General features: G+C 53.4%; 1 protein-coding gene across 1 annotated transcript; it reads right to left on the bottom strand.

Moving 5' to 3' along the window:
* Positions 1-259: 259 nt before the first annotated feature.
* On the bottom strand, positions 260-9,696 carry LOC100901554 (probable cationic amino acid transporter). The gene is made up of 11 exons (XM_029111894.1): positions 9,568-9,696; positions 8,478-8,631; positions 3,886-4,116; positions 3,577-3,756; positions 3,310-3,497; positions 2,583-2,779; positions 2,352-2,476; positions 1,728-2,003; positions 1,198-1,555; positions 828-955; positions 260-612 (listed from the first exon to the last, which is right to left on the bottom strand). The coding sequence occupies exons 1-11, from the start codon at positions 9,694-9,696 to the stop codon at positions 260-262; spliced, it is 2,319 nt and encodes a 772-aa protein (XP_028967727.1).
* Between the last annotated feature and the right edge of the window lie 269 nt (positions 9,697-9,965).

Genomic DNA, 9,965 nt, shown 5'->3' on the forward strand with positions numbered 1-9,965 from the left:
GTGTAGTTCGGAACGATCGAGATTCGGAAGATTCGATGCGATCCCCTCCGCAGTGCAGAACTCCGATACTCTCGATGTGGAATCCAGATCATCGGATTCCTTCGACGTCGACGTTCGAGGGGGACGTTCCGTAATCGAGACTGGGAGAGTTGCAGATCCAACGTCAACAGTCTTATCTCTTTTCCCGATTTCGAGGCACCGCAACGGAATGCTGTGTCCTTGTGACCGTCGACGTCGTCTACCTGAAGGCTACGATCGCTCACTCGAAATTCGCCCAAGCGGGTTTCCCCATCGGAGCAGCTCTTTGCACTGTAGTCGTGACAACTGTGCCGTTCCCAGTCGCGCTAGTCACTGCTTCCGTGAGACTTGTGGTTATATTGGTATTCATGTTCAAGAACGGATTCGTCAGAGGATTCATGACCGGCGATCCGGGTATTATTGGCTTCGGCGGACGAGGCGGTTGCGGTGGAGGTGCGGACGCTCCTGTTTTCGCCTTGTTTGTGTCGCCTAATCCTCTACCCATTTGCGTTGGCACTTTGAGCTCGATTCGCTCTTCACAGCCGGGCTCGAGGTTGCTTTCCTTGATTCCGTATCCGAAGTACATGAACATTCCTGCAAGCATAAAATTATCAACTCTGGTTGGACATCTGGAGACCCTATGGGTAGGAATCCGACTGAACATGTTCGCTCCGTTATTAAGGGGATTAAGACATGAAGCCTGGGGAGGCGATGAATGTTCGATTACTCGGCGGTTTACCGGCGAATCAGTCGAAAAAGGAAATCCGCCCGCTCATCGTGCTCATCCATATCCCGCTCCCAGTACTTACCGAGAGTCATCCAGACAATGAATCGGATTAACGTGAGATGAGAAAGCTTCAGGATGAGATATATGTTCACAGTGATTGCAATAGCCGGCACTATGGGGACTGCCGGAGCCTTGAATTTCAGGTCGCATCTGCGAAGAATACCACCTGCTCTTAATACGCGGTCGCAGCAACGTCAATCAGGCTCGACGATGACGCGACGCATCCACGCGAGGCTCGCGCACTAGCCGAGGAACCGGTGAGGCCGATGGTATCAAATAGTTTGATGGAAGTCTCGGAGCGAGCAAAGGTCCTATACTAGGTGGCTACGAAAAGGCGGGTGTTTAGTTATGACGGCGGCGCATGAAAGCGCGCGCGCTCGACCGCATCTTACTTGGCCTGGGGCTGTTTCCCAATCAGGAAGACGGTGACTACGATGCCGACGAGGCAGCCGAGGCTTATCAGTGTCAAAACTACGGATCCTTCGCCGAGTGCGTCCTGACCTCGGACGGCCACGAGGTCGAAGAGTAGAGCGAAACCGTAGAGAGCTCCAGTCAGACGGATGACGTAGGTCCCGGTCGAGTCGGTTGCCGGGCCGGGATTCTGCATCAGGAATGGAAACATATAACCAATTTGACGTCGCTTCAAATCCCAGTAGGACGGCTGTTGGAAGAGATCTTCTTCCTCTTCGAGCGACTCCTCCTGCATTGAGCCGTACAGGTCCTGTCGGTTCTTCCATTGAGCTGCCACTCCTGCAACGAGTCCATCATTCAGCTTGTCATGTTTTGTCCGCGGCGGCAGGGAGGGCGGTGTTGTACACCTGGGTCGCGACTGTTTTGTCTGCGAGCTCGGACCTTCCGTTCGCGATGGACAACCCTCATCGCGTCCCCGTAGACTTCCTCTGAGTTTCGCTACTGAAATTACCTGGGAAACGGTGTCCCATTCCCATGCCGGTGAACCCGTCTTCATCGTCACTGTCTGGACTCATGACTCTATTCGAGCGTTTCATGGTGACGATCGTGTTGTTAATGAAAGGATTAGCGTTCATCGGCTGGCCTACGGGCTTCGGATATTCTCGAGTGGGAGTAGCGCAAGCCGATCGGACAGATTCGGGAAGCATGTCCACGACAGTCTTGTTGCCCGGTTGATAGCGCAGCAGAAGCACGCATGTCGAAACCAGAGTGTAGGCCATCAGTGTTCCTGAAATGATCTAGTCGGTGAGTTCGGCCCAGACGCACGAGCACGATTCCCGTCCGGCTGTAGGAAAGTTCAAACCCTTGAATAATGAATTTTGGACTCGACGCTACCGGGAAGCTCATTACGCGGAAGCGACCATGTCTACATGGCATGGAGGCTCACTCGTTCATCGCTAAAAGGCGGCGCGGACGAGTCACGTGAATAATAATTGTTCCTTTCCCGCGAACGGGCCAAGTAGTCGATCGAGCCATAGAAGAAATGACACTGTCAGCTTGAGCAGACGTCCACCCATACCTTCGCTGGGCGATTCTCTCCATCGTTGCGGTAGGAATAATTGAGCTCGGAACTCACCGATTGACATCATTTCGACGAGGACGTCAAGTCCCATAATTGTAGCGACGAAAGCCGTCGCGCCTCCGAGCATAACAGTTGCCATGGCAGGAGTCTCCGTAATAGGCCACACTCTTGAAAGTGCTCTGTGATATAAGTGGATTCTCATTAGTACCGGTCGTCGAATCTGGCCCGGAGCGAGCGATCCGATCCAGGCTCGCAGGGGAAAAGAGTCGACGAACTAGGACTCACCTGAATATAAGGCCGTCCTTGGCCATTGCGTATACCACGCGAGGCATGGGGAACATGGAGCCAAACATGGACACAACCAAACCGGCTAACGCTCCGATCGCGACAATATACTGACAGCCAGGCGAGCCTCGTTGAGCAAACATCTCGACAAGACCGGCGCCACGATCTACTTCGAAGTAAGGCACAACCAAAGTGACCTGTAGATGTTCGAATTCATGTAGGAATGTGCTCATGAATTTAGCTATTCCTTTAATCGTCTGCTCCTGTCGCGTGATTCGCGAGCAGCAATGATCCGCCCCTTGAAAGCTCTCGTTCAGCAGAGAAATTCCTGATCTGGCGCGGGAGCACCGAAATCTAGAGGACAGAGCCGTCTCACGTCCAACCCCGCAGGAAGCCTGTCGAAAGCTCCGCCTCGGACCCGAGACCCTTAGGTTCTATTCCAGTGGCTCTTGGCGAAAGGAAGGGAAGCACACGTGCGTTCCATCCGACAATTATCGAGGGCGTCCAGAGGAGACTTGGCATTGATTAATGAAATCAATGGTCGATAGCTGTCCAGGCACGTCAGCTGGCGTCGTCCATTGCGTTGGGCTTTTATTGTTAATATTTGTTTCACGGTTTCCTGCTTTCTGACTAGGTATCTGGTGATCGGAGAGAACAGACTTCCTCGATGTTGGTCAACCCGAACCGCGGCTTTGTTATCATATGTTTTCCTTTCTTTTGTACTTACCACGACGCTCGACGTGATGTAGGCTGTGAGTACGATAATGAGGCTCCACGTTATGGCCTTCGGTATGTCCCTCGTGGGATTCTCCGCCTCTTCTCCAGTGGTTGCAATTATATCGAATCCGATGAAGGCATAGAAACAGGTCGCCGCTCCGGAGAGTACTCCAGACCAGCCATAAGGTAAAAATCCACCTGGATAGGAATGATTGATTTGAATTGAAGGAGATGGCGGAAATTCGTCGTCGAGACGCGATAGGACTACGATACGTACCTTCCGTGTTCCAATTACTGAAGTCGATGAAGAAGAGAGCGGCAAACATTATAAAACACCACACAACGAAGTTGACAACATTCAAGAAGTTGTTGAAAGCGAGGCTCTTTCTCACGCCGGCAACCATCAAGCCGGTCATCAAACACGTAATCAGGCCTGCCAAGAAATCCGGGGTGTGACCTGGAAACGAGCGAAAAGAAATGATCCCTCGCAGCGCGACGGAAACAATCACAGCCTGATTAGAGCCGGCTGGCTTGAGGGGAGCGAGAATTCGCCCGTTGGCGGCTGCGTGCGGGCGCCAGTTCTCACCTACGAAAGTGCCGAAGGAGTTCCGTATCGAGTCGTGGATGGCCCCACCGAACATTGCGTTCAAACACGCGCTGATGGCACATGCTCCCGCCGCGGAGCCGATCAGGTATTCCAGAATCATGTTCCAGCCGACAACAAACGCCACAAATTCACCCACTGTCACGTAGCTGTACATATACGCAGAGCCCGACGTGTTCGGTACGCGCACGCCGAACTCCGCATAGCAAACGCCTGGAACGCAAACACGGTGAAGGATATGAGTTAGCCCGTAAGTGTTACTCTTCTCGCGAGTCTTCGGCGCGCTGGTCTTGCGGGATCGTCACGCGAGAAGTTTGCGTTGCCGCCTCTCCTCCGAGTACTTGCTCTCTCTTGCTACGGCAAGGGGATGGGCGAGGAGATCGTCGCCCACGTTGGGCTCGAACGTGGGCTCTAGGGCTTGTGGAGAAGAATGGGCGAATTCGGAGACTACTCCGACTCCATGGATTGAGGGGCACGGGAGCTTCGAAGTAGTTCCGGGAAGCGGAAAAGGTATTTTCGGCAGCAGTAAGAGGGCCCGACAAGAACCGCCGAAAGAACGAAGTTCTTGTCCAACATTGTGTACGCTGAAAATTGCATCATCGTCGTTGAGCGATGTTCGCCTCCCAAGAATAGAATAAGTGTCTCGAGCTGGAGGTTCCTCTGCCAATCGATATCGAAGGCCGCTCGGACCGCGGCCTGGGCCAGACAGACGGGGAAAGTCCAACTTTGTTTCACTGTAGCCCCCGCCGGAAGCACCATGTTTACTTGTTCTTGCAGAGGCGGTCACTGCGGCTGCTCGTGATAGTTCCAGATTCGGTTGCGTATCGTAAGCTGCTCTCGCGGGGGTGAGGGGGGAGGGGCGCGAGTTTTCGTGGCCATCGCGGCTCCCGGTCAAGACTTCGCGGAAACTAAGGAAGACTTCTTCTCGGAGGCCCTTTTTTGTAATGGAAAACTGCTTGTTCCCGCAGCTCTTAACACGAAACCTCCAGGGGCGGGAGAATCGCCAGGGAGGCATGAGGACAAGAACATGGGATTTTCGAAGAGATATTCACGAGCCAGTATACGCACGTAATGACTTTCGTTTGATCGTCACCGCGGCCGTCATAAAAAAAGTCTCAGTTCTCTTCTTTCACGGGCGAGTGCTCCCGGTCTTAGATCTCCGCATCGGAATCACTGATCGAAGGAGAGGCGGCACCAGGAGGGAACATATTGCTCCCTGGCTCCACTGGCTAATAACATAGGAGCGGACGGAATGAGGCATCACGGAACCTCCCACGGGATCATGAATTCGAAATCTGGATCGGAGCCATGATCTAGCCGAGGAACAACTGCCAGCCGAACGCATTGAGTTCCAGGCACGGGAAAAGGAGCACCGTGCAGTAGGTCGGATCTCATAGTCACACCTGTGACGCGTAGGAAGGATTCGGACTTGAGAACAGGTTGAAAGGGGCGCCGCAGGCATAGAAGATACATGATGAATATGATGGGAAAGAAGGCGTAGGATTCTTCATCATCTCCAAGTTCTGTGGCATATGTACTGAGCCGACGAATGTAACGTCTGGGAACTCGAGCACAGAAAGTCCTACACGATTGTATGTATGCTTAGAACACTCGTCTGGCGTACCTCGGGACGCTCTCGCGGGAAGTCGATGCCCGGCCGTGCAGATATCTCCGGATATGTCCGAACAGGGAACTCTAAAGGAAGAGTGAATCCAGACTCGCTCGAGCACGAATTCCTCCCGGGGACGAGCGTCAGTCTGCGGGCGCGGACCGCAGCGACCGCTTTTCAGTGGCTACGTCGTCGGGCTGCTTGCGGTAATCGAAAATACGACTTCCATGCATGCATCTCACAAGAGACTCTCCACGACTAATCAAGCGAACAACAAGCTCAGCCAGCCCAGTAGCCGTGGCAGACGAGCGGGCGAACTGCTAAAGAGCTAAGCACTTGACACCGCGACCATCCTCAATGGAGGAGGTCGAAGCTTAGCCTGGACCCGAGTCCACAGAACTCTCGAGAGCGACGAGGGCGGTTCGTTCCAGATGAGCGTACTGAATCCACAAAACAGAATCAGGACTCCGTCCCACATCCCAATGTCCCAGGCTATCAGCCGTACGGGTATTTTGTACGGCCCGCCTGAGGAGATACCGGATCGCGTCGGTCTGGTTAAGTCAGTGTTCTACTTTAGAGGGTTGCCCAGGACGCTCGCTGAGGATCCAAAGCCGGGAGCGAAGTCGCACTCTGGAGAGACAAGTCTAACGGGGAGAGCTCTCAGAGTATCCGAAGGTATGGTCCGGCGCGGAGCATCTTCGGAATGATTCCAACGAACTCGTTCCCCCTGAGACTCCCTGAGACCTTTGTGGAGCGAAAGATTGCATCGAAGCATCGCTGTGAATAATGCCATGAAGACCTGAACTCGATCGTCTCGAGAATATGATGGTATCACACAGCTGAAGGAGGGAGTCGGAAGCCTGACGGCCCTTCGCATCACTGGACGAGACAAGCCCGGGAGCTTGAGCAAACACGGGCAGCAGTTCGCATTACGAGACCCACTGAAACCCCACATCGATGGAATTCGGGAGCTTCGCACGCCCTCGCCATGCACAGCTGAACGGGACGAGAGGTCAAAAGGTACCTCTCGGCAGCTTTGATTTACATATCTGACTTGATACGTCGCACGAACCTTGAGTACAGTGTCAAAGGAACGAGCGGTAGGAACGAAGAACATCAATTCCGCTTTTCTCTCCCCCGTTCGTAAATTGTCGAGCAAGCCGTCGCAGGCTGCGGAAACTGAACTCTGCTTCTGAGTGTGGGAGATGAGTTTTGCTGCTCTGGATCGACCGCGACTACGACTCATCTATCGTGCGCGGCCTTCCGGAGAGAAGTTACGAGTTACGACCTTCTGAACAATAGAAACCAGACTTGGCAGAGCTTGAATCGGGATGGAAGGAAACTCTGGCCCGATCGAATGCGCTGTGTACGGATCTGTGTACGAGGTCACCGGATCGAATACTTCCCTCGACACACGTGACGCCGCGCCTCTCAGCTGCTCATCGCTCCCACGGTGCAGAATCTCGACAAGATGACTCCGAATCGATCTTGATTGCGCGATCGCTCGCGGATGATGATATCGGGTCTCGGGGAAAATCTATCGAAAGACAACATTGGAGAGCGTGGTCTCAATCGGAATCGTTTTCGCAGCTGTGAGCCAGTCGGAGAGCTCCGAACCAGATGGGTTACCGCTTCGCGTCCATCAGGGTTGACTTTGACAAGACAGCCGGTCGTCTGCTCCGAAGACCAATCCACTAAGGATTCCATGACTCTCTCCTGACCGAAGACGAGTCGAGACGCAGCTTCGTAAGTTACTCAGGTGCCCAGGCCGTCCAGGGCCTCGACGTGTCTTGCGTGACCGGAGCGCAGCTACGTACATGTCAACAGTAATTCAGGCCATCTTCCGCAGTTTTCTCTGGGGGCCGTCTGTACAGCTAACCTTCATATGATATATCACATTCCTACGAGCTGACTGCATCAGATGTTGTTCTGGCAGTAACCCAGAGATAGGTTCGGATGCATTCGAGAGAAACGAGCATCGAAGACTAATTCTTTGATTGTGTATCCTCCGTCTTAGCTAGGAATCAAGGCTGCTCAGGGAATCGCTCGGGGCACATTGGATCAGCCGGAGTAATCGTCCCATGGTAGAATCAGGCCAGCGGCTTAATTCCCTCAAGCGAGAACAGCCGTTTGTCCTGAGCCGGGATCTCAGGCGATATCTGCTGAAGTTGTACGTCATAAAAGCTCTTATCCCATATATTCGCTCGGCGTTTTCAGACGCTGCAATTGCCGGGAAATCCTCGTTCGCGACGCGTTCTGCAGCGGATGCTCGTAAATGGTCGGGCGTAGGTTTATGTGTGTATATTCGTTGGCAAGTGAGCCGGGACTCCGCATCCCCGTCCGCTCGATTGGAAACTGGAGAAAGAGGCGGCACAACTTTCGGGCGAACGTTCACGCGACAGGGTCTCGAAGCCAATCGTCGACTTCTACCATTCAGAGTTTTCCCGCAAAATGAATCTCTTTTTTACTGAGATCAGAGACGTTTCATATCACAGCTCGCCTGTGTTTTGATCTCCCGAGGTTAAGGGCCCGAGGCCCGACTCTCTGAGGACTCGAATGACTTTTTTCGAGCCTCTTTTCACGAGCACTCGTTCATGCCCCGTCGTTGTCCACACCAAATTTGACCTCCCGTCGAATTTACAGCCTCAACCCTGCTCAGAAGGCTCGCCTTCTCGGGAACCTACTCACGAAAACAGTACGGCAGACGAAGGAGTGCGACATGGCACGATACAGATCCCTCATACGGGGAATGGCAAGACCCAGCTGTCCATCGGCAGAGTATCTCGGTGGATATTCGCTGCGGTCGGTCATGCTGAAGCTGGTCGCGTAGTGAATAATACCCGCGTTATATGCCCGATAAGAAGAACTATTGTTCTCGAATATCGCCTCGTTCGATCGAAATCTGAGTTTCCTGGTCGAGTCGATCTCGTGTCCCTATACGGGGTGTACCTAGCTTCGAACTCACCTGAAAGTAACGAGGCGAGGGCGGCAAAACAGAATGAAAATATCACTCCCGGTCCCGCAGTGTTTCGAGCGACCATTCCAGCCACGAGATACATCCCAGTGCCTACGCATGAGCCGACGCCTAAGGACGTCAGATCCCAAGCTGTTAGGCATTTCTGCAAAGAAAGAGCATGCATGCATGAATGAATTACTGTACGTATGCTTGTTCGGTCGTTCGTTCGCGTGTATGCGTGCATGTACAAGCTAGAGTAATTAGTCGCCATGTATGAATGAGCGGGATTGCGTCGTCCGACCGGAACTAAACGGGACTTTCGCTCTCTGTTGTCATAAGTTCACTCAAGGTCAGTGGAGCGACTGACGATGGAGGCGAGCCTGAATACATCCAGGCGAAGTGGATTCGCGACTCGGGATGGAGTAAGAGGGAGGAAAATATCATATTTCTATGGACGTTAGTAAGGAGATATACGGATCGTTGATGCGCTCGGAGAGCTGGAAGCGCGGGAGTCGAGCCGCAGATCTCGGCGCGGTGGGATCTTCGAGTAGAGACGAGCTGAGTGTCTTCGGACAAGTGAGTGACGATAGTGATTTATTTCGAGAGACTGACTGCAATAGGGTGAGTGGGGAAGGGAGGGGGAGTTGGGTACCTGTCTCGATGGAGGGGTAGAAACGAGCCACCACTCCCGCTAAGAGGATCCCCCGACACGCGTCCTCCTAGGGATGGAGTCTGACAACTCAGAGGAGCCGCCAGCAGGAGAGGGACAGGTTTCAAAGTTTTTGCGAATGCGAAACGCGTAGAGGGGGAGAGCGAGTTCTCGTTCCAAGGTATTGAATCTTGAGAATTCGCTCGTTTTGACGGTTCATGGAGATCGTTCGGGAGCCACGTACCCGCCTGAGCGAAAATATTGGTCCCTCGATCCACACGCAATCTATATAATTTCTCCGGGTGACTCCTTCGGATCGCTTGTCGAAACTGGGTTCATTCTCCGAGGAGAGAGACGATATTCTTTGAGGTTTCTCGAAAGACTACTGAGAACGCGGAGCGCACCGATCAACTTCGCTCACGCGAATTCTGAACTGACAGATCTACTCACCTTTAAATGGCCGGTGCTGGTTTCCGCGGATGTGCCGTCGCATGACGTATCTTCAGGGCGCGCAGTTTTCGTTCTCACCAAACGTCCAATCAGTGGAAGTACCTTATCCTTGGACAGGCCGGCTATCATCTTAAAGGCCCGGATATCCTGGAAGGAGACATACGGCTCTCGTTGAAAAGACTCTTGTTGCCAGAGAGACCGATTGCGCCCGTTCGATACCGGCTCAACACGGGCAGACGCACAGCGACTTCTCCCCGAGACCTCCCGCCGGCGTCGCGAACGGACAGTCGCTGTTCGGAACAGAAATGAGTTCGCGTCGGCCATCAAGCCGATGACTCGGTTGGGTAAAATTCTTCTTGGCTCTCACAAGTGGTCTCATTTGGGCTCCGAAAGTCTCG

The sequence above is a fragment of the Galendromus occidentalis genome, unplaced genomic scaffold, assembly GCF_000255335.2.
Source record: "Galendromus occidentalis unplaced genomic scaffold, Mocc_1.1 scf7180000077475, whole genome shotgun sequence".
Taxonomy (NCBI): Eukaryota; Metazoa; Arthropoda; class Arachnida; order Mesostigmata; family Phytoseiidae; genus Galendromus; species Galendromus occidentalis.

Bases quoted from the DNA above. Each gene is read 5' to 3' on its own strand.
- LOC100901554 (XM_029111894.1), bottom strand. From the start codon at position 9,696: ATGATAGCCGGCCTGTCCAAGGATAAGGTACTTCCACTGATTGGACGT. The intron at 8,632-9,567 runs GTGAGTAGATCT...CTTTCTTTGCAG, and splicing joins CCAGCACCGGCCATTTAAAG to AAATGCCTAACAGCTTGGGA. The intron at 2,780-3,309 runs GTAAGTACAAAA...GAACATCTACAG, and splicing joins ACATCACGTCGAGCGTCGTG to GTCACTTTGGTTGTGCCTTA.